Source organism: Sardina pilchardus, chromosome 22 (genome assembly GCF_963854185.1).
Source record: "Sardina pilchardus chromosome 22, fSarPil1.1, whole genome shotgun sequence".
Taxonomy (NCBI): Eukaryota; Metazoa; Chordata; class Actinopteri; order Clupeiformes; family Clupeidae; genus Sardina; species Sardina pilchardus.
Genome location: NC_085015.1, coordinates 11,424,210 through 11,448,782, shown reverse-complemented (window position 1 = coordinate 11,448,782; position 24,573 = coordinate 11,424,210). Strand labels below are relative to the sequence as shown.

Below are 24,573 nucleotides of genomic sequence, written 5' to 3'. Positions count from 1 at the left end.
CTCCAGTCTGTGCAGTATGTTGTTACTAATGGTATGATGTCCATACACATGCAAAAAATGTTCGGTCATACAGACAGGTGAATCTGCATGGAGGAAGGACAGGTCCGTATGACCGAAGCGTTGTGAAATAACGTTTTGGCATGCGTAATGGACAGTGGGCGGGACTTCTTCAACAAGTATCACGGGTAGGCCTAACCCTTACCTTGTCCGACACACCTGTCTTAAAAGAGAGGTGTGCAAAAGTGCTTTTGAGTGTTGTGAAAATTCACTGAAAACTATCAAGTTTTTCAGACAGTTGTGATGATCAAAATCTGTACGTACGTGAAAAGCAGTCCCCCCTTTTTGTAGATGAATTGATTTCTATATCATTTGAACTGAGTTACTGTGTAGTACCTGTCCAATCCAATTGCACGTAGATGTCTTTCAAAAGTCCATAAATGTTGCCATTGCACTGCTGATGATAAGAGAGGATGTTATGATGTCCTTCCCCCTGTCTGTTACACTGGGACTGAGTCTAACCTGTGGCTGTGTCTAACTTCGGTCTCTGCTGCAGTGGAGAGAACAGACATCATGGCGGATGATTTTACTGCACAGGTGAAGAAGGTGGCCCAGGCCATGGGTACGTCACTTAGCGACCAGGACGTCGAGCGCATCCCACGTGAGGTGAGAATGCAAGGTCAGTACACAGGGCTCTTGATAAAAGTGCATCATGAGCGTTTATGAAATATTGCAAACAAATAACCAATTCTTATCATTAGTATTATGTACTATGTATAGAACTCTGATTTCAATTTGGTCCAATTAAATGGTTCAAAAGTCTGGCTATCACCATAATAAGCTCAATCTTATAAGATTGACCATTAGTCTGGGGAGTCTGCACTTTATTTCTACTGCACAAGAGGCGTGATCAATGGGCATAGTTCAAATGACTCCTTTAATCAATCACACCAATGATCCGGGTGCGTCTTTTGTGATTGGACCCAGAAGATGTTAACAGAAAGCAGGAAAGATTTATGTGCAGGTTTCCAGCCTGAGCTGCAGGGCGAAATCCAAATCGCCGGCACACCAGGCAGGCTTTACCCAGCCTACTGTAGCTCAGAAGCACAAAAAAAGCACCTGACTGGGTTCAACTGGCTCTTACCATTTAACATTTTTCTGTCCAGGGAACTTCAACTACAACAGGTTTCTGGAGTGCATGAGGGAGTTCAAGACCTCTGAGCAACAGGAAGACTCCATCAGGTCCGCCTTCAAGATGCTGGACAAAGACGGCAGTGGCTACATCGAGTGGAATGAAATGAAGTACGTTCTAAGACCAAATTGTTGTTAGTTGCAAATCATGGGCAATCTTTTTGTATAGGCAACAGTAAAATGGTCAAAGATTCATCGTGGCAGACATACTGATGATTACAGTGTTTTTGAGGGGGGGAACGCTTATCTTGGGTCATCAATGATAAATATTGAATTGTTTGTTGAAAAAAGGAAGAGAAAGGAGAAATATAAAGGTGATCATGATGACATTTAGTTAAGTAGGCCTATAGCCTACGTTTAAACAGCATAGATCTTTTACCTTTTTAATGAGCATTTTCAAACTCTGCTCACACTCAGGTACATTCTGTCCTCCGTGCCTAACACTGTGTCCAATACCGTGCCCCTGGTACCTCTGACAGACGAGGAGGCTGAAGCCTTGATCCACGTTGCCGACACGGATGGTGACGGGCGCATTGATTTCAAAGGTGAACGGTACACTTATGTGTTAACACCACTAGAGGGCGCCTCTTTACTGTGTTGCTGTGCTTGTCGGCCACTCATTACAATCCGACGAAAAAACAACAACGAGAGGACTTTGAATGTCCATAAAACTAAGTATGTTTTGTTTGGCAGAAAGCATCCCAAATTATCCCATTCTAGGACTCCAATGCTGGATTTTAAACCCAGGGGTGAACATATTATCTGGGTGGAATTTTAAGTCTTTTGTGTGTGATTGGGTCATTGGGTGTGACACTGTCAAACAAGAGTGTGAGTCAGTGTTTAGTGACTTTGGACAAAAGCATCTGTTAAGAACCATAAACACAATCATAAATATCATTTAGTATTTTGCGTGCATTCAAGACAATGGAATCAATCACATCATTTGAAAAAGCAATCAACAAGCAATACAGCAACAGGACTACATATTCCATGTTAAAGGCACAGGGGTGCTCAAGATGCTCAAAAGAATAACAAAAAGAACTTATAATCAATGATGATGAGAGAGAGAGAGTGCTATATCTCTACCTCTATATAATCTCTAAGCACTGACATAAAGTAGATACTAAAGAGACCTACTATATCTTGGAGTGACAACCATAACATGCACATTGGCAGGCTGAACTACCAGATGGCATGATTTACCTGTTCGACACACAATCACTTGTAACTTGAGAAACACTTAGGTTGCCAACTGCATACTTGAAAGACAACAGCGATGATTCTTTGCTGATTTCTATCTGAGCCATCAGTTTCCTGCAGATCCTCCCGATTATCTCTCTCTCTCTCTTTCTCTCTCTCTCTCTCTCTGTCTCTCTCTCTCTCTCTCCCTCTTTCTCTCTCTCAAGGCCAAAACAGTGAGGTTATTCAAAATACGAAGCACCACACAGGCACTCTCCGGAGCCACTCCAATTTACATAGGCCTACATAATGCAAAGCAAGAGAACCAGTTTTTACAGCCAGTTTGGAAACAAAGGGGGGATAGGGAGAGAGAAAAGACAGAGAGAAAGAAAGAAGGAAGGAAAGAAAAAAGAAAAGGAAATAAAGAGAAAAAGAAATAAAAAGAAAGAAAGAGAAAAACTGAGAGATTAATTTTGTGTGTGACAGCCTGCTCTAAAAAACAGCTGTCCTCGACAGCTTCCCATCACTAAAATATACAAAATACTGTACATGTCTACTTCTGCATTTCTTTTCCTGTACTTCTCTCTATTCTCTCTTCTGAGTCAGTCCTCGCATGGTTTTTGGTATATTATTTGCCCTCAATGGTGCCTTCCAGGCATCGCTGCCTTCAAGGCACTACTCCCCTCAGTTTAGGGGTAGGATGAGGGTTGAGGGGGTTAGGGTTAGGAATAGGGTAAAAATAGTGCCTTTTAGGCTGTGCTGCCTGGAAGGTGCCGTTGGTGGCAAAAAACACCATTGAGTCAGTCCTCGCATATTCCGACTCAGAGGAGAGTCTGACTAACATGGCTGTTATCGGCCGACGTGGTGTGAGAGGAACTGACCTGTCTGCCAGCATGTGCATGGAAGAGATAAGCCGCCATGGCAACCGGCCAGTTTCCCTGTGCGGTCAGACAGTAACGTGTGTGTGTGTGTGTGTGTGTGTTCTGTTTTAGAGTTCTCCGACATGGTCAGAATGGAGAAGAAGCCTCGGAAGTAGAAGAGTCTAGGAAGGGACTGGACTTGGGAAGAACAGAAGTGGAAGATGGTGGTGGAAATATTTTTTATCATAGACCTGTGTGTCTGTGTGTGTGTATGTGTGTGTGTGTGTGTGTGTGTGTGTGTGTGTGTGTGTGTGTGTGTGTGTGTGTGTGTGTGTAATGTGTGGTCCAGTTTGTCAAATGGCCTTGTTGAAACATTCACTCCATGTAGATAATGACACAGGTTTCTCCCGTAGTTATCAGTAGTGCAGCATACATATTTGTTTTTTTGTGTGTGTATGTGTGTGTGTGTGTGTGTGTGTGTGTGTTCAAGTGTGTGTATTGTAGCCGATACCGAATTGTTTTTAGAGTGTCAGACCCAGCCATGAGAGCGTGGGGCTATTTCTGCTCCTCCTCACACCCCTACACATGGAACATGAGCGTGTTTTCCACCAGTACTCACCAGATCAGCAGCTGGCTCCAGATCAGCTTGGCACGGGGTTTGCCCCTATAGCCTTTACAGCCCCCACCTAGGGGCTATGCGCTCTTAATAAACAAGCACCACACACACACACACACACACACACACACACACACACACACACACGCTTAAAAGCCTGAACACTGCATACACAGGCACATATATACATACAGTACACGCACTATCAAACACACACACACACACACACACCTCAATTGAATCTTGGGGGGGGGGATACAGAGCTATTTAGACAGGCCAGTCATAACAGCACACTTTCAATGTACTGTACATGTCATTCACTCTCATTCACTTTCCTGACAACATCCGCATTTAGACAGAATTATATCCTTCTTTGTGGTTTTATTTATTCAAAAATACATAAAAATAAAAAAGAGAATACATTCTTCTTCTAAAAGTAAATAACTCTTTGCTTTCCAAGATTCTTTGAACTCTCCTCTATGGAGTGTTTCAGACATCCATATCCAAGTACCCATTCACAACCACAAGCTTAAATGTTCTCCATGCGCCAACAAGCACATAGTAGGCCGCTGACTGGACAATTGGCATCGAGTTAATTATTGCACAAGATGCTATCAAGCAAAGCCACATCTGTTAGCACAAGAGTCCGTTCCCATGAAAAGAAAACTGAAACCCATTTCGGTCATCAGTGTTATATAAAAATCATAAAGCATAAAACAATCGGATTGGAAAAAGATTTTGAATGTGATTAAAATCATTAAAAATGCTACTTGAAACATTGTTGTCTAGTCTCTGTATGCAACATGTTTGGGATGGATCTTCGAAAATGGACTTATTGTGAAAAAGGAATGATTGTTTGTATAGAATCTGATTCATACAGTATGGGCGTTGGGTCAGAATCTGTGTATATGGGTACAGCATGTATAATGTGGAGAAAATAACGGTAGCGCTTGGCTTCACAGTGACTGAACAACACCTGGGTTGAAATCTGATGTCTAGGAAAAAAAAAACCTTTGAAGTAAAATATAATATCAGTGTGGAGAATTCCAGAAGCCAAGTGATCCCTTCAGATGGAGATGTAGCGTAACAGATTATTCCCTGCGTCTCCAAACACGGTGATGATGGTCACCACAGCCACCATAATCAGACATGTGTTTTTTTTAAGGCACTAAAATCAGACATTATCCCCTCAGCATATTATCATATTATTAAATATCACCTCAACCATTCCCTTGTGCAATAAAACAATAACAATAAAAAAAAAATCCAAAAATAAAAACAACAAAAAAAATCATCGGAGTAGAGCAGTAGTGATGTGCTCCTCCATGGAGCTCCATGTCTCAGTACTGGTTCCCTGGTTATAATTATATCGAGTCTCCCGTTACACATAGGGAACCCTCTGGTCAGGCTCGCTCGCTCGCTCGCTGGCTGACTGACTGGCTGACTGACTGACTGGACGTCACATGGGAGTGCCACTGACAGTGTTCCGAGTATTTAGGTCGGGCAGGATATTTAAGGAAAGCAGGACCCCGTACTGTTTTTTTTTTTGTTACAGCTGGCACAGTGATGGGATCCCAGGACCTGTTCATGTCATGTCATTGGTGTTGAAGGGGGGGGGGGGGGGGCGGGGGCACGTCACGTCGGTAGCATGATTGGTTTGTTTTTTTTGACGTGGGTTTGGTATGACTAGGTTTTTGGTTTAAGGCTTTGCAGAGCAAACGTACTGGTTCCTCGGTAAGGCACGGAACAGATGGGAGGACAGACTTCCAGGTGCAGCCTAGCCTTCCCTGGTGGCTGCACCCATTTCACAGTATTTGGAAGAAAAAAATATGTTCACAATTTAAAAAATAAATAATAAAACATTGCCTGTTGCTGAATTAATATCTATATATTAAAAAAAAACATCCAGTGGATGTCACGACAGAGGAGAAAGAAAGCCCTTCCGATGCGAGGTCATCTCTACGCCTCGTCTTTTTGGCTCGGAACCGTGACGTGGAACCGTGGCTCGGAATCGATTCCTCACGCGTGGCGTCACCAAGAGCCTCTGCTCCCTGCGAGTCCCGCGGCTGTGGCAGCAACGGCCAGGTTTTCCCCCCCATAAGTCTCACGGGCGCATGTACAGATTCAGGAGTCCTGCCTTGTGGAGTTCCTGCCACAGTTTCATCTCCAAACGGAAGTCGTGGTTGGCGTAGAAGGCGACCCGGTGGAATTGCTTGTCGTAGTAGTGGTCGGAGAAGTTGTTGTAGTTCGGGGTCATGAACCCGTACGCGCTCACCTGAGACACACACGGGAAAGAACGAGAGGAACAAAGGTCACACACTCCACATCGGTGAGCGCCGTGAGAAGAGACACTTGGCTGACCGCACATGGTCGTGGTGTCAAAACATTTGTTAATCATTGACCATCTTTAAACTTGTAAAACATCCTGAGTGGACAGAACAGAGAGCCCTTACACATCACACATGAACAACTCTGGGTTAGGAGCTGTGTGTGAGTGTGTGTGTATTTATATATATATATATATATGTGTGTGTGTGTGTGTGTGTGTGTGTGTGTGTGTGTGTGTGTGATATTTACCTGATTGAATGCGTCTATAGGTGTGGGGTGGGAGCTGTTTATGAGAACACAGTTAGGCTCAAAGTCTGTGTGGGAGGTGTTTATCTGACTGAGTGCGAGTAACCCAAGCTACTGCATTGAGGGGTAGGAGGCGCGCGTGAGTGCGTGCGTGCGTGCGTGTGTGTGTGTGTGTGTGTACCTGATCACAGGAGTGCAGCGCTGCTAGAAGCATGGTGGCGCCTGTTGAGGGCCGGTAGATGCTCTTGTATCTGCCATTCAGAATTGAGGAACGCAGGAACCTGGGAAACAAAGGAAGGAAGAAGAAGTCAGGGAGAAATACGAGAGGCCAAAATGATGAACAAAAGAAGGAAATGGAAAAAACAGATAACGATGTAGTCAGCAGACATGCAGGCTTTGTTGGAAACAACTGCTGCCTCCCTCCTTAAAGAGAGAATTGTCTCAAAAAGCCATGACTTTGGATTGAATGCATCTTTCAAGAACGAGCGAACAAGTCAACGAAATCTCACCTATTTCTGAGATAACGAACAAAGTCTGGATGGTACATCTTGAACTTCCCCACAGAAGCATTTGCTCCAAAGTATTTGGGTGGCCTGAAAGAAAATAATACCTTCAAGTTCAGTCTTGCCTTTATTTCATGTAATAATTACACTGTCTGGCTGTGGCAGTCTGCGAATGTGAATGGGTGTTTATAGGACGTAATCAGGGTGTGTGTGTGTGCACATGTATCTGTATGTGTGTGTATGTGTGTGTATGTGTGTGTACATGTACGTGTGCATGTGCATGTGCATGTTGTGTGTAGGTGTGTATGTGTGCATGTGTGTGCATGTGTGTGTGCGTGTGTGTGTATGTGCGTGTATTTGTGCGTGTGTGTGTATGTGTGTGTATGTGTTTGCGTGTATTTGTGCGTGTGTGTGTGTGTGTGTGTGTGTGTGTATGTGTTTGCGTGTATTTGTGCGTGTGTGTGTATGTTTATGTTTGCGTTTGCGTGTATTTGTGCGTGTGTGTGTATGTTTATGTTTGTGTTTGCGTGTATTTGTGCGTGTGTGTGTGTGTGTGTGTGTGTGTGTGTGTATGTGTGTGTGTGTGTGTGTGTAGATGTATGTGTATGTATGTGTGTGTGTGTGTGTGTGCGTGCGTCAGTCACTTACGTTGTGCTGCGTTCTGGTCCAGTTTCTATGGGGAGGTGCAGGGCCGAGGCCCTCATGAGGATGTAGTCTCTGTTGTGGTCCGGGAGAAAAACATAGCGTGTCTCCTGCGGACGTGAGAAGAGAGAAACGGGACATAGAGTGAGTGAGCGAGAGGGGCATTACTGTAAGGAAATGGACATGGAGAAAGGACAATCAGAGACAGAAAAAACAACTAAAGCCTCCCTGACACTGGCCGACTTTGACAAGATTTGGGAAAGATTCTTGAAAGATTCTAGTCTTTTGAGCAAAGCTTGAATGAGGGCCATTAGTTAAAAGACTGCAATCTTTCAAGAATCTTTCCCAAATCTGGTCAAGGTCTGTCAGTGTAAGGTAGGCTTAAAGCGGACTCGTGCCTATATATGTTGACATAGGGAAGAATGGAATGAATCTCTTATCTCCACATATACAGTATGTACGCTTACTGAATGAGAATGAATCTCTTATCTCCACATATACAGTATGTACGCTTACTGAATGAGAATGAGAGGCAAACAGGTTCTTCTGAAGCTGCTTTCAGACCTTACTGTATGTACATGAGCCCAACGAAGCGAAGGACATGCGGAGATTCTGTTGACGTGCGTGTTCAACCACATTCAACCTGTTCAACCACGCAGATGGTGTCGATCACACATAATTTCGGCATCATGTTAGCATTATATCTAAATCACCCGAAGGGTCGGACCTCCATTTGATAAAGATCCACACATACGGCGGAGGACCATGTCTGAAAGCAGCTTCAATAAAGTGTACCTAGAGAGGGTCGGACCTCCGTTTGAATTTTGAACTTTGATAAAAATCACCCGAAGGGTCAGACCTCCATTTGAGAAAGATCCGCGTATACAGCGAAAGACACGTCTGAAAGCAGCTAGAGTGTACCTAGAGAGGGTCGGACCTCCGTTTGAACTTTGAACTTTGATAAAGGTCCGCATATAGCTGCGAAAGACACGTCTGAAAGCAAGCAGCTCCAGGAAGCGTAGCGTAGCGTAGCGTACCTCAGAGATGGGGGGACCGCGGTAACCCTGTCCCGCGTAGCTGCGCATGGAGTTACGCATGGTGTTGGTGGAGAAGGTGTAGAAGGATGTCCGGGAGCCCACGTCCTCTTCGAAGCCCTTGATCACAGCCCCGTTGGTTCTGATGAAACAAAACGAGCCCATGTCCTCATGAACACATTTAAATATTCAAAGTATGCCATCACGTCACATACAGTAATTCAGTACAAAGATAATTAACTGCAATGATAATTAACTGTGACATGATCTGATCTTTAAGAGAAATACATAAGCAAATCAAATCAAGTGAAAGTCAAAATAGATTAGATTACAGTTTTTTTCAATCGCTAACAAGCGTTTGTCCATTCAGTTGACACATTTTCAAAACTCTAAACACAGTTAGCACAGCATCGGTCTTTCGTGGCCATACCATTCACACATTTCATGTTGTTTTCACACAGTAAGCAGTCAGTGAATACATTTTCACAATGCTAACATTTTCTTAACAGACAAACTATACCTCCCAACAAAATAATGGATCGTTTTTGTATTATTTTCGAATGTTAACACACAACATCCCACAATAGTTAAAACAATATTCCAAACCTTAGATACAGTATAAAAACCTCTGCTTCTGCAATGTTATCAATTCAAAAGCAATATATCTCAGCTGATAATAAACAAACAATCGAATAATTGACACACAGATGATTTATGTTGGGTAAATTGGGCCAACCACAGCTGATTTCAGTCTGTCCTAGACTCAGTGGCAGGGGTCTCTATTACATTGACACTTACACAGTAAAAAGAGGAGGTGATGTTTTTGGAAGCAGAAACAGAAAAAGACAAATACTGTAATGTCTGGACGAGAAAGAGTAAGAGTAAGGGGCCCAGGGAGAAGAGCAGGCCCAGTGAGAGATGCAGTGAGAGGTGCTGGAGCACTGAGAGGAGCAGGTGCAGAGATTAGACACAGTAATATTGTGCTTTTTTTTTTGTTCACCCCCTTTTTATCTGGGCTTTTTGCTGTTGTTTTTTGTTCAGAATGCTCTTGTGTATCATGGATATTTTGTTCACTGCAATGCTGTAAAACTTTTTCTGTTCTATCATAGTATTTATACTGCACCTCCTGTAGGCCTAGTGAACAGTAAAAAAAAAAAAATAAATAAATAAAAGATTTGCTTTTTACTGGAATGCATTTGAATGCGAACATTACATACAGTTCCCAACCAATAAATTTAGTGTAAAAATGCTGGATTGCATGTTTTGCATGCAAATACCTGTAAAACTGAAACATAAAAGTCTATGCCGTTTTTGTAATGTGAACAGTAGCCAGTATTTTGAAACCTAGTGTACTCTGATTGACTGCATGTATCTTGTGAAGTGAAAACAAGCTTCATTCTTTGACAAAATAACTTCATTTTGAGTCAGGTTTCCAGTGTTTTGGTAAAGTTAGTGTGTGCAGAGAAATGACGAGTTAGTGTATATGTAACAAAATGTGGTGTAAGAACATGGGATGTGCTTTTGAGAGGAAAATTATCCATTTGGCCAATTGTGTTTTGCAGGTGAGAGGCTGTGTTTAGAGTTTTGAAAATGTGTCAAATGAATGGACAAACGCTTGTTAGCGATTGAAAAAAACTGTAAAACAGACATTGACTGTTTCCCTGCACACCATATCCCGAATAATGACCATATTCTGGTTATGGCAAGATTCAGAATACAGTGTTTCCATGGGTAGCAGCAGAAATGGAATATTCAGCTGTCTCTGTCCCTGAGTTTCATTCATGATCACAAAATAGGTGAATTTAGCCATATTTTAATACATAAGTTGACCTCGTTTTCACTCTAGAAATTCAACGTTTTTGCTACACTTTTTGTTATGTTTGCCAAGTGTCAGATATTAAAGTTTTATCAAAGTTTTTTTTTTTAGTTGTATTTCATCTTATTTTTTAACTAAGTTCCACTGTACAATGGACGTAGCCTACTGTAGGTGCCAGAGGAGATAGAAGAGGAATGCAGCTAAAAAAAACGTACTCGTTTGAACAGCAGAAAGATTATTATCACTTTCTACACACAATCTCTAATCTGGTATGTGAGGCAAATACAAACACAGAAATGTGCACGCGCACACACACACACACACACACACACACACACACACACACCGACAGACAGACACACACCCACAGGGTAAACAGACACACACACACACACACACTGTATGTATATACACATTACACACACACCTGAATACGTAGTCATGCTGGTCGATCTCCAAGCCCTTCTTGGAGTCCTTGAGGATGCCTCCATTGCCCACCACCGCACAGCGGATGCACTGGGTGCGATTAGGCCTCTGCTCCCAGTCATCGCACATCACCTGATTAGCAGTGCTGTTCAGGACAGACAGCGTGGACTGTATTACTGTCCACACACACACACACACACACACACACACATACAAAACTGGGTTAGAGCTTATGGGTGTGTCCACAAATATTTGCGGTAGAGTACATAATAAGCATGGCATGTGAAAAGAAATTAGAATGCTAATAAATTAACAATAGTCAATATGCAAAGCAAACAGTAATAAAACAGGTTACAAATCCAGCTAAAACCTTTGTGGGTGTATCAATAGATATGGGTGTACTTTTAGCATTTGGAATACAGGAGAATCACAGTATAAAGCCTTCACAGAGCTTTAGAAATCATACAGAATGATCATAGACCCTTTCAAGCTGTTCCTAGAGGCCTTCAAGGTGAAGTGTTCAAAACCAATGAAGATACTTTGAAAATGGCACTGGTTATCTCAATGTTGTTTTCTCTGCCACCAAAAAAAGCCTTAGGAACGCACATGTTTGTTTATTCCCTTAAAAGGGTCTATAATGAAAGATGGAGAGAACGCTGCGCTGCCGTGCAACCTACAGGGATACCCGAGTCCGCCCCATCCATGGGCACCGGGGTAGTTCTTCAGACGCTGGTACTCTGCCAGGGAGACGGACTTGGCCCACTGCAGCACTGGTATCGTGCCCAGAAACTTGTTGGCGAAGCTGGAGAGTGGCACTTTGGTCCGTATGCTGTCTGGACAGCTCTGGAGAAGGAGGACACAAATTGTGGAAGTCTCATTAAGTTCCGGATGCAGATTTGTATCTGTTTATTTATTTATGTTTTTATTCTAACCACATATGGGATAAACAGAGGATAAACAGATATTAACACAAAGCATTTTTAATACTGTGGGATTCTGACCATTTATGATCGCTTGTCAAGGAAAATTGTTAGGGATATGTTTGGTGAAAATAAGGGTGGCCTTAAAATAGTCCACATCGCTGTGAAGGGTGGGGAACGGGTCTGGTCATGATGATATTCAGAGGAACTGCTGTTGAAATGGTTGGATTTTACAATGAATAGCCTTAGTCGTTAACAAAGCAAAACAAAGATGTTTAAGATTCTTTTAATGATTCCCCATAAAACATTTTTTTTTTTAAAGTTGAAATAAGGACAACTCTGGGCCAGGATACCTTGGCCTGCCGTCTGCCTCCAAAAGAATTCAGCACAAAGCCAAATTTAGAAGATTAGAATGCCCCGGCATGTTTTCCCTTTTCCACTCGTGTCTTAGAATGTAAACGGTTCCTATTCTGTGGTGAAAGGCAAGAGACTGGGGTGCAGCGAGACTCTGAGACATGATTCAGTTTCCTGTCACAATAAAAACACACACACAGACACGCGCACACAGACACGCACACACACACACACACACACACACACACACACACACACACACACACACACACACACACACACACACGGACACACGCACACACACACGCCCACGCACACAAACACACAGACAGACGGACAGAAACACACACACACACACACACACACACACACACCCACGCGCACGAACACACATGCACACAGACAGACGGACAGAAACACACACACACACACACACACAAACACACACCCACGAACACACAGACAGACGGACAGAAACACACACACACACACACACACACACACACACAGGCCTCACTCTCCCAGTCTGAAACGGCTGTGTCATTTAGAAGAACTAGAGCGAGGCTGGAAGAGCGTGTGGTTTTTGCGGCCCGTTCTCCTTCACGGGACGTGGAGAACTCAAGGCATTGCTTTCTTCTGAGCCCCACCGCTGAGAACCACCAGATATGCATGACACAGCCAAGGGAGGGGCCGCAATACAGCCAAGTGGCTGAATGATGTCAGGGGTCAAAGCAGAAATCGAAGGGCATGAAGATCTCTGAACATCGGAGATCAGTTAACCTTCTAATTAACTTTAACTTTCAAATCTATTTCAAGTCTATTGAAAACACAAACAGTCTGCTCTATGAAGTTGATTCTCATCTACGAAGTTGCTTAACAGTTATGCAGAGCATTTTCTGTTTTGATAACGCTGAGTCAACAAGGAAGTTAAGGCAGTTGCCATAGTGTTGCACAGAAAGACTCACTGTTGGAAGGGGAACGTTGTCAGCCGCATATTTGTCTCCAAAGAAGTCAGGTTTGATGGTGGTGGTGGTGGTGGTGGTGGTGGTGGTGGTAGTGGTGGTGGTAGTAGTGGTTGGTCTTTTGGTGGTCTTTAATGGACTTCCTTGGATTGTTGTGACCTCAGAAGCGTCCACCAATAAGCTATTCCTGTCATTATACACCTCAGGAGACCTGGAGAAAAAAAAAGTTTAAATCACATGAGTTGGCTGTGTTTTTTTCCCTTTTTCTTTCTTTTCAACAAACTATGTCAGTTCACTTCTAGTGCTCCAGTATCAGGGATAGGAGGTAAGCCTAATGCGGTGGCAAGCTGCTGTGAAATGTTAGACACATAGCTATAGACCACACTGGGCAAACAAAAAGTCCAGTGATGTCCAGACGCAAAAGGCAAAGGGCATTTCTAGAGACTAGAGAAACTGTGTGCAGTCCCCCCGGCAGGTCACTGAGGCAGACTTGATTGACGCGGGAGAGTTTGCACTTCTTTAACAATCTTCCTCAAAGCCGGTCGGCCCGGTCGGTAGCCTAATATAAGCAAATGAAGGCCCTGACACAATTGTAAAGGAATATTGGCCTGTGCTCAAAAATACCAGTAAGATAAGCACACTGTGGCCCTGATACAATACTGGCCTGTGTTCCGAATAATGACAAGCTTCCGCGACTGATTCAAAAAGCCATGTTGTGTATCAGGAACAAAATGTCTTGCTAGTGGACGTCCTCAAGTTTCAAGCTCACGAAACAAAAGAAATGCATTTTTTTTTTTTAAACGGTTCTGGTGTTTGTTAGCCTGACCAGCCAGGCTAGGTGTTTGTGATATGTTTCCTGGGAACCAGTGCACCAAGGGGTTGAGTTACCAACTAACAAGAAGCTATATTTCTCAATAGAAAACAAGTGTGAAAGGAACATAATAAATAAAAGGCAACTCTACAATGACCCACCCTTGTTGAACAAAATATTTCCTTATAAATACTAAGAGGACACATACTGTAAGGTACAAAGGCAAGGCAAGGCAAGGCAAGGCAAGGCAAGGCAAGGCAAGGCAAGGCAAGGCAATTTATTTATATAGCACATTTCATACACAAGTGCAATTCAAAGTGCTTCACACAGGTATACACAAATATATAATCACTCAGTCAATATAATGGTCATTAAAATTAACCATACAAAGGTACAAAGTGCAAAGTATGTGATCACATCACATACTTAACTAGAAAAGCACTCAGAGAGCGCAGACCTCCGCCTGTATTGTTCTTCCTAGGTTGTCATACATTTGATCCTAATCTATTCAGATCGCCACCACGTGGCCATACCATGCCATACACCACTAAGCAAAAAACATAAACGGCTCCGGAATCCCGACAGTGTTCCGGATCACTCAGAGGTTTAATCGTTACTTCCTTGGGTCATTTCTGACCTTCCCTGAAAATTTAATCGAAATTACTTTTTGAGATATCTTGCTAACAGACAGACAGACAGACCCCGGTGAAAACATAACCTCCTTGGCGGAGGTAATGAAATATGAAGATGATTACAGTAACTAATTAAATGAACATCTAATCTCTCAGAGCAAATACATACGCAATCCAATCAAGTCAAGTCAATATAGATTAGATAAGGTTAGTATTTCCATGCGCACCATATTGCGAGTAAGGACCATATTCTGGTTATGGGATACTGTATACTATTCTCATACTATTCTCCAGGCTTCAAAGCATACGTATTAATATATCTCTGTGCCATTGGATATTGGACTTTCTGATCAACTGAAGTCAAGCAGCCAAGATTAATAGGTTAGATTAGATTAGATTAGATAATACTTTATTGTCACAAGGGTTACAGAATAATAATGCTACATCATGCCATCTGACTCTCAAAGCTGGTGCTCCACATGGCTGTGTGCTATCTCCTCTGCTTTATTCAATCTATACCAATGACTTTGGTATCTCACCACATCACTCAGTCAAAATGTTCAAATATGCAGATGATGCCTAGCCTAAAAATCTAGACGCCCCTAGCAGCAGCTATTGCGGAGAGGGAATTTGAAAGACAACTGTTCATCCCAGGGTCATTCCACCTCAATTCAACGGATTTTAGAGAAAATTTCTGCTTGACCATCTCAGATTTGCTTCAAACTTTTACCATCTAAAGAGTAACCATTTAAACTAACTTAGCCAAAATATTAGATCGGTATACCTAATACATCCAGAGAAAAACATTTTTGAACATGGTACCCCCCTTCTGATTCTTGGCACATTGGCGCCCTCATCTAAATCTGCAGCAAAGTTCAGATGTCATTATCTCAAAAAGTGTTCAAGCTAAAGACTTCAAATTTTCTGTGAATAATGATTGCTACCTATAGATTCCACATATTCATTCGTAAGTCATATGTGTTGACACTGACTGTGTTTCAATCTTGTGAAATCAGAAGAAAAATTGCAGATTTCTTTCACACCCCCACATTGGGTGCCCCATTACACAATTTGTAAACAAAATGTTTGGCAAATGGTTATGTCTCTCTACAGAAGTGTTTAAGCTGTCTTTGAAAAAGTAATGAAGAGGTGTCTATATTGCTTTTTTGTTGGAAGTATTGTAACACAAAACTGAAAAACAATCAATTTGGATAATATTGTATCTTCCCATTACAGAGGTATGACAAGCTATACCAATGAATTGAACACATCTCCAGAAAGAGTATGGAATGGGCTTTCAGGCTGTGAAATTTCAAGATGGTATTATGGCTATGGTTATTGAAATGTTATTTTTGAAATATTGGTCTACTATAACAACACATTGCTGATATCGATGAACAGTGACATCTAGTGGCATTAAATAGTGACAGCAGGAATTTATTTCGGAAATACAGGAAATATTTTATTAGTTCATCACTCAGCAAGTAAATGAAAATATAAATGTTTAACAGTATGAGACATAAACATCTGATACTTAGGAATAAGACAAGGATTATGAAATTGTTAAATAATAGCACAAGAAAGCAACGCTAATTGTTGTAATAGACCAATATTTAAAAAAAAGTTTTTAATAACTGCAGCCATAATACCATCTTGAAATTTCACAGTCTGAAAGCCCATTTCATACTCTTTCTGGAGATGTGTTCAATTCATTGGTATAGCGTGTCATACCTCTGTAATGGGGAGATACAATATCATCCAAATTGATTATTTTTCAGTTTTGTGTTACAATACTTCCATTAAAAAAGCAATATAGACACCTCTTAATTACTTTTTCAAAGACAGCTTAAACACTTCTGTAGAGAGACATAACCATTTGCCAAACATTTTGTTTACAAATTGTGTAATGGGGCACCCAATGTGGGGGTGTGAAAGAAATCTGCAATTTTTCTTCTGATTTCACAAGATCGAAACACAGTCAGTGTCAACACATACGACTTACGAATGAATATGTGGAATCTATAGGTAGGAGTCATTATTCACAGAAAATTTGAAGTCTTTAGCTTGAACACTTTTTGAGATAATGACATCTGAACGTTGCTGCAGATTTAGATGAGGGCGCCAATGTGCCAAAAATCAGAAGGGGGGTACCATGTTCAAAAACGTTTTTCTCTGGATGTATTAGGTATACCAATCTAATATTTTGGCTAATTCAGTTTAAATGGTTTCTCTTCAGGTGGTAACATTTTGAAGGAAATCTGAGATGGTCAAGCAGAAGGCATTTGTTGAATTGAGGTGGAATGACCCCCCACCCCTCCGATTGAGCCCTGCTTACGGTGAGTTCCCAGACCCTACATCTTGATGTGGGTCTGGCTGGTCAGGCTAGATGATGCCACCATCATTGGCCTCATAAGTGACAAAAATGAGTCTCAATATCGTAAAGAAGTCTATAGGGCTATAGACTGGTGTGGCATCAACAAGCCCCATCTCAATGCCTTAAAGACTGAGGAGGAGGCCTAACATCATCGCCCCAGTTAGGCTATTATACTGTATGTGACCAGCCAATTACCTTGACAGACTCCTTTAAATTCTTTGGCTCATATCAGCAAGGACTTGAGGTGGGAGATTAAACACCACTCACATAATCAATAAGGCTCAACAAAGAGTATACTTCCCTTAGGCCACTTAAGAAGTTTCACACGAGCAAACATCTGTTGGGTGCATTTCTACAAAGCCATCATAGAGAGCATCATCATCACACCATCACTGTCTGGTATGGGAGTTCTGACTGTCGCACCAATAGGAAGTTAGAGCGAGTGGTCACCTCTGACATAATTGGGTGTGACCTCCCTACAGTTCACACTCTGAACTCTGAACGTACCGTAAACCATGCTTCCAGAATCATAAAAGATCCCCCTCATCCAAACCACCAATTCTTATTATTGTTGTATTATTTCTTCATTGGATTGAGATATACCCCATAACAAAACACGACCAACATTGTTGTCTGGCAATAAAAACATCTATCTACAATATCTATCTATCTATCTATCTATCTATCTATCTATCTATCTATCTATCTATCTTATCTATCTGCGTGCGTCTGTTTACCATGTGGGTGTGGGTCTGTGTCTGTCTCTGTGTTTCGTGTGTGCATGCATGTGTGCGTGTGTATAATCTTCCTTTTTCTGCAGACAGGATAAAAGAGAGAAAAAAAGAGAAAGAAAGAAAGAACAAATTAATGAATCAACGAAAGAAAATGACCAAAGACCCTAATAATGAACACACACTGAGAGATGACCTCAAAACTCAAAATTCCAAAAATGCTCACCCCAGAAAGAATGGTGATGTGGAAGAACAACTTGTCTACTACACACGTCAACATGTTTCCACACTGACAATGTTACAAAAATAAACCATTGTCCTCCGACAATGACATGGCAGGCCATGCTCATCAATGGAGCCATCTCAGCCATCATAAACTGTCAACAACAGACTATCTGATTTTGCGTCAAGCTAGGTCACCATATTTGGGTGAAGCCCTAACCCTACTGGTTAGGGCTTCGAGCTTGTGACAGGAGGGTTGCCGGTTCGATCCCCGACCAGTCCACGGCTGAAGTGCCCTTGGGCAAGGCACCTAACCCCTCACTGCTCCCTGAGCGCCGCTGGTTGGGCAGGCAGCTCACTGCTCTGGGTTGTGTGATTCACCTCACTGTGTGTTCACTCTGTGATGTGTGTGTTCACCGAGTCGGTTAAATTGGGTTAAATGCAGAGAACAAATTTCCCTCACGGGATCAAAAAAGGATACTTATATTTATATTGGGAAGCACTGGAATATCTCAGCACCAAGGAGGAACAAGGATACTGCTGGACTTCTCATGGGAGGAACAATGCAAACAGAGGAAGTAACAATGCAAATTGTATATTTGCAAACACCTCGATGGGGAATATTGCACTTCAAGCTGTTGCACGTAGCGAAAGAGGAAGTTTAAAACACGCGTGAGAAGTAAACATACAGACACTTTCGATACTATTACAGTACAGACACTTTCATGATAATGTTTGAATGTTTGATAATGTTTAATGTTTGAATGTTTGATTATTGTCATTTCACTGCTATTTCTCATTAAAGAGAGTGAACAAATGGAATGTTGTTCTTATCTACTTGAGAGGAACGCAGTTGATTATTTGGGTTTTTGATTTTTTTTTTTTTTTTTTGTCAAACTCTTCCTGGGAGCATGTCACCAGATTACCACAGAAATACAAACAAGGGAATTAACAAAAACAAAAACAAATTCCAAAACTCCTCCAATTCTGACCACAGATTGTTAGCCTGGAAAATTGTAGCAATGTGGCTGTAACTAACTAACTGTTTTGACATTCTGGTTTGTGGTCTGATTGCTGTTATGAGTATCAGTCCAGTCCACGGTCACATGAAACCCTCGAAAAGGTCACCCATACACCACTCTAGAGAGTGTTCCGTTCCAGTAGTTCCCAACTGATGTTCTGTGAGAAAAGTGATACGTTCCATGGAATTCAGGAACTCAATGTATTTTGTGGTCATGCTTGTGAAACAATCTAGATAAACTATTCCTTATTAATGCATCAATGGCCCTTTTCCCTAGTTGAGCAACATAATAAAAATCAAGCATGTTCCCAATCATAATTTGCCTTGGCCCTTGCCTTGCACATGAGCATTCAATGTATGAAAGAAATATGGGAATATGATAATGAAGGCCCAGCTGTGATGGCCTATAACAATGTGAGTGCCATTCATCATGTGTGTTTTGCCATTATGGTTTGACCTTTGTGCCACAAACATGCAGAGATCATCTGCTCTATTTAACAGAGTAGGCCTACCTGAGACTCACATCCTGTTTAGTTGGAGCCTATTCACTGCAGACTGCATGCATGGTGCATGATTAATACACCAGAGGAAAGGTAGCCTACCTGACGAAACCCATTGATTTGAGCAAAATCGAAATCATACTATCTTACCGGGAATCTGCGCGTGACTGAAGCATTCCTTTGGCAACGCGTCTTTTCAAACGCACCACTATCACGTAGGCCTATGTGGCTAACTCCATTAATAGCTAATTGTTGCAGAAGACGAACAGAACAGCCTCCCCACTGATCTATAAAGAATATTCTTTATAGATCAGTGAGCCTCCCTACGCGTAGCAACAACAGGAAATGCAAACAATGAGGAAGCAAAAACCAAGACCACATTTAAACTTTGTTGCAGATAAGCAGATTCCTCAGGCATCAAAGAACATATTTTCGCAAATGTGTTCTAAAATAGAAAAAAAGTTTATTTTCACAACCAGGGTTTTGGTTTAGCCTAGTAGGCCTATTTTATACATCTTAAACTTGATTAGCCAGTGCTATGACAATGTAATTTATATTCTTAAATAATTGGGAGGAAGCGCTGACAAAACATGTCAGAGTAAGAGAGGGAGATGGTCTGGACGCTTAATATGAGCTCCAAAATACATTATTTACTCTAAAAAGGCAACATTTTCATCAATTTAAATAAATATCTACAGTATCTATATGGATTATTATTAGAGCTGTCAATCGATTAAAATTTTTAATCTAATTAATTACATACTTTGTGATTAATTAATCTAAATTAATCGCATATGAAATGTAATCGCAAAATCGCAATGTCAATACTACAGTATGTCTTTGCAGTAATGTGGTACTTCTAAGAGTTGACAAACTCCGGTGATATGCAAATTCTGTGCTGCAGACATTGCAGAGGACTTTGTTTTAATCAATACTTTCTTTTTAACACCGTCAGGCCGTTTTCTTTTAAGTAAATGTGCCCATCAATGATCCAGGCAGCACATTCTCGTCTCCCCATTTTACGGTCAAATGGTTACTGACTAGAATGGCTCCGGGTCAAAGGTCAATGATTAATCTGCGTTAATTTTTTTTAATCAGTTATTTTATCTCAAATTAATTAATCTAAATGAATCAGTTATTTTGACAGCCCTAATTATTATACGTTCAGACTGTTCAGAACTTCCCCTAGGGAATCAATAAAGTGTCTATCTATCTATATAATGTAACTAACAGACACCAAAAAAAGAGGGTTTTGAAATCATGAAAGCTGTCTACTGTCTAGTAATAGCACAAGTTCAAAGACAGTGCTAGCCTAATTACCATTCTAATTCCCAGTAAGGCAAAGGCATTTGAGCAATGTTGCTGGGCAATCACAAAACTGGTTCCATTAATGTGCTTTGGTTAGATGATCAAATCAGCCTTTGTCGTCTGACGTTCCTGAATAACATTGTTCATATCAATGTCGGTGAGAATGTAGGCCTACCAGAACAACAGCTGCCCAGCCTTATGCGTCATCAGCAGAAAGAGCTGACCGCCGCGGAGAGCGAGATGGACTGCAGCTCATTTCCTACGTGTCCCACATACACAACGGTGAGTCGCCGCTTTTTGAAATCACCGAAGGGGGACTTTTATTTAGGGATACTTTCATGTCCCACCTGAACTTGACAAACGATAAGAGCGACTTTAACCGTGCCTTTGAAATGAGTTTGCCTCAAAGCCCGGCTCCTCCAAGACTGGAGCTCGTATTCATGACCACAAGTGCGCGCCTCCGCAAGCAAATGAGTAGCTAAGCTCGCCCAAGAACCTCCGCACTTTTCAGGAATTTCTCCTCAAGTGAGTCCGACTACCGTTTGAATACAAATAAACCCTCACAATGCATTTCACTGGCAGGCACTTTCCCAAAAAACTTTCGGTTGCTTCCCGCAACAACAACAACAACAACACTCCCACTTAACTAAAGATAATCCTCATATCAATTTACGTCTTTACGTCGTTATCCACATCATCTTTTTTTGTCACTCAAGTAGGCTACACTCAGTTCCTCATTCCGTGCCTTAAACGATGTGCTTTATCACAAAAAACAGGCAGAACATTAGGCTCTACACACACCGCTCCTCAGACCTGAGCTTACCTGGTGGCGGAGAAGGGCCTGAAGGTGTCAAAGGTCAGTTGCCAGGGCACCTGAATCTGCAGGCTGACGCACAGCACGTAGAGACCCAGCAGCCCGCTGACCACCACGAAGAGCAGCGTCAGACGGTGGGTGGGCAGCTCCATCACCGCGTGCCGGTCCGTGAGCGGTGGGGGGCGGAGGCGGCGGTGTGGCGTGCGGCTGTGGCGGCGGCGGCTGCGAGACGGGCCCCTGCCCTTCGAGGGTTAGCCCAGGACATGGAGGACGAGCAGCGGAGAACAGTAGGAAGGCTGGGTTGCGGTGAGAGGCTGAGTTTATAAAGGGCCCCTCCCTGGCAGCTGGGTGTGTGTATGTGTGTGTGTGTGTGTGTGTGTGTGTGTGTGTTGTTTTGCTTGTTCACTTGCACGCTGTCCCAGAAAAGGAATAAAACAAGGAGGAGGAGGAGGAGAGGAGAGGAGAGGAGGAGTGATGTTGTCGTCCAGGACCAGGAACACTTTAATTAGTCCGCAGCACACGTTGCATTTCACACTTGGGAGACTTTTTCCTCCAAGGGCACGAAACCTCCTCCTGGACAAGAGAGAAGAGAGAGAAAGTGAGTGAGAGTGAGAGAGAGAGAGAGAGAGAGAGAGAGAGAGAGAGAGAGAGAGAGAGAGAGAGAGAGAGAGAGAGAGAGAGAGAGAGAGAAAGGAGGGGGTGAGTGGGGGAGAGAGAAATAGAAACAGAGTGAGTGAAAGAGAAAGAGAGAGAAAGAGAGAGAGAAACATGAGAATAGAAGAAACTTCATATTGCCATGTCTAACCACCAGGCTCACACAGTAATCCTACTTTAATTAAACCTCTTGTAAACCCTGAACAGGATCCTTCCACACAGCGAGCCCAGGATCCCTTTATTCCAGCCCAGTTCAGGTTCCAGTTCCCTTTAATTAAAGGACTCGGAAACTCCTTCATGACAGTACAGAAGAGGCAAAACTGGAAAAAGGTGGATTTGTCATCCTGGTGCGTCTACTCTAGGCAGAGAAGGCCAAGGGTGTGTGGAGTGTTGTAAGACTGTGACAAATTCTGACTAACAACTATGGGGGGGTTTTTTCCCTCCCATGAGTACAGTAGAACAGCTAACACACGGTCAGAGTCGGAAGCGTTGACAGGAAACAGACAGTGCGCTAACCCAGGAAGTGTGCGCTCTTTTCGTCTGCGAACCACTTTGTAGCCCCAGTACACACATGTGACATTTAGAGCGAGATAACTAGCACAACAATTCCAGTACCAGAAGCGCATGCTCACACACGTACAGTACACACACACACACAAATAAATACACAGCTGCACATCCGAAGCCTCTCCTTGAGTCCCTTACACATAAACATCCTCACATGTCCTACAGTGGAGCAAGCCAACATGTTGTCATCTCAACACACACACACACACACACACACACACACACACACACACACACACACACACACACACACACACACACACACACACACACACACACACACACACACACACACACACACACACACACACACACACACACACACACACACACACACACACACACACACACACACACACACACACACACACACACACACACACACACACACACACACACACACACACACTAATAACTGTGAGAGTACAAGGTCTGGGGTTGCGCTGTATGCGGTGGCTTTTACCAGCCTAAGGGTGGTTCAAAGCTTTGGCAGAGAGGCCAACAGTGCCTGTGCAGTCCGCCTGGTCCTTCTACAAGCTAATAAGGGGGCAAATTGAATGCACATGTTTCTTTCTCCTTCACCTTTTTGGTTATTCTACAGCAGTGAAATGCTACATCCGCTGAATGCAAAACAAAATGCCAGTATCTGAAACTGGATAAGACTGTGGCAAGAGCAAACGTAGCAGACTGCTCAACAAACAAACAAACAAACAAAGTTACAACAAAGTAAATAAAATAACTGCCACAGGAGATCTCACAGCAGTCCTGTGTTAAGTCTAGACAAGACACTGAATAAAAATGTTTTAATTGTGGTGGGTGAACACTCCTGAGTTAATTAGGTTACAAAGCCGCTGAACAGTTACTCTGATTTTTGGTACACACATGAGCAGGATTCACCCTTGAGCGTCAACGGTAAAAAATTTAATTAAAAAAAAACCCAGGTGTTAAGAACCAAGCAAGTAGAACAATTCCAAATCATCCACAAGACACAGCAAACTGAACACATGTGAAGTAAGCCCCCCAGTGAAGTAAGCCTCTTTTTCTTTCTTTCTTTCTTTCCTTCTTTCTCTCTTCTTTTTCTAGCTTTCTTTCTTTCTCTCACTCTCTCTTTCTCTCTCTCTCTTCCTAGCAGAACAACTGAAGACACCCAAGTCTGTTAGACAGCAAGAGGATTGACAGAACAAAAAGTCAAGAAAAAAGTGAGGAAAGAGAAGAAAAAACAGAAGTAGGGGGGGAAAAGGCAAGACTGTTGTAGTCTGTTGTCTTACCGGGTATCGGAGGGAAGCTATAGCTTCTTACTACGGCAGTGTGTCAGACAAAAAGAGCTGGCGAACGGAGCTGAGGTGTCTCTCACTCGTAGCTCCGTAGCCCCCTTCTGTGTACGTTTCTCTCTCTCTCTCTCTCCCTTCGAATGTGCCACTTCACTTCACCAAGAAGCTCAAAGGGGGCGGCACCCACGAGGAGAAACGACCAGCAGCTGCCAGCAATTGGTCAATGCGCTCTCCCCCCCTCCCCCCCTCCTCCCCTCCTCCCCTCCTCCCTCTGCCCCTTCTCTCTTCTCTGCTGTTGTCCGGTGAAAAGCACAGAGGGGGGAGGGTGTTGGAGATAAACAGAAGAGGAAGAGGGGGGAGAAGGGGATGGAAGGAGGGAGTGTGGGTTTGTGTGTGTGTGGGGGGGTTAAAGGTAGGGGGGGCAGAGAGCGAGAGTGAGGAGTTTTGAGTGAGGAGATAGTGTGGGGAAAAGAGAAGACAACGTAGAGGGAGGGAGAGAGAGAGGGAGCAAGAGAGAGTAAGAGAGAAAAGATAGTTAGAACAAGCAAAGATGGAAGAACGGTTATGAAAAATTGAGGGTAAGAAAGAAGTAAA

General features: G+C 42.7%; 2 protein-coding genes across 3 annotated transcripts; one reads left to right on the top strand and one right to left on the bottom strand.

The window, feature by feature from the left end:
• The first annotated feature begins 570 nt into the window (after positions 1-570).
• On the top strand, positions 571-3,641 carry LOC134069571 (parvalbumin-like EF-hand-containing protein). Its single transcript, XM_062525551.1, has 4 exons — positions 571-676; positions 1,164-1,299; positions 1,606-1,733; positions 3,360-3,641. The coding sequence occupies exons 1-4, from the start codon at positions 571-573 to the stop codon at positions 3,401-3,403; spliced, it is 414 nt and encodes a 137-aa protein (XP_062381535.1). The 3' UTR covers positions 3,404-3,641.
• Positions 3,642-4,204: 563 nt separating this feature from the next.
• On the bottom strand, positions 4,205-24,108 carry st6galnac (ST6 (alpha-N-acetyl-neuraminyl-2,3-beta-galactosyl-1,3)-N-acetylgalactosaminide alpha-2,6-sialyltransferase). 2 transcript variants are annotated; one of them, XR_009936870.1, is made up of 11 exons: positions 23,977-24,108; positions 21,497-22,060; positions 13,078-13,285; positions 11,516-11,681; positions 10,840-11,014; positions 8,600-8,738; positions 7,569-7,672; positions 6,927-7,010; positions 6,599-6,698; positions 5,063-6,118; positions 4,205-5,031 (listed from the first exon to the last, which is right to left on the bottom strand). XR_009936870.1 is itself a non-coding variant. In XM_062526113.1 (10 exons), exons 2-10 carry the CDS (start codon positions 21,637-21,639, stop codon positions 5,948-5,950), a joined length of 1,290 nt encoding a protein of 429 aa, XP_062382097.1. In that variant the 5' UTR covers positions 21,640-22,060; positions 23,977-24,108; the 3' UTR covers positions 4,205-5,947. The 2 variants fall into 2 exon arrangements, 1 of the variants encoding a protein (XP_062382097.1); XM_062526113.1 differs by having other exon boundaries at positions 4,205-6,118.
• Positions 24,109-24,573: the final 465 nt, after the last annotated feature.

Coding starts and splice junctions, on each gene's coding strand:
- LOC134069571 (XM_062525551.1), top strand. CDS start 571: ATGGCGGATGATTTTACTGCACAGGTGAAGAAGGTGGCCCAGGCCATG. Junction 677..1,163: donor ACGTGAGGTGAGAATGCAAG/GTCAGTACACAG, acceptor TTTTCTGTCCAG/GGAACTTCAACTACAACAGG. Junction 1,300..1,605: donor ATCGAGTGGAATGAAATGAA/GTACGTTCTAAG, acceptor GCTCACACTCAG/GTACATTCTGTCCTCCGTGC.
- st6galnac (XM_062526113.1), bottom strand. CDS start 21,639: ATGGAGCTGCCCACCCACCGTCTGACGCTGCTCTTCGTGGTGGTCAGC. Junction 8,739..10,839: donor CAGCATGACTACGTATTCAG/GTGTGTGTGTAA, acceptor TTGTTTCATCAG/AACCAACGGGGCTGTGATCA. Junction 7,011..7,568: donor GGACCAGAACGCAGCACAAC/GTAAGTGACTGA, acceptor ATTTTCTTTCAG/GCCACCCAAATACTTTGGAG.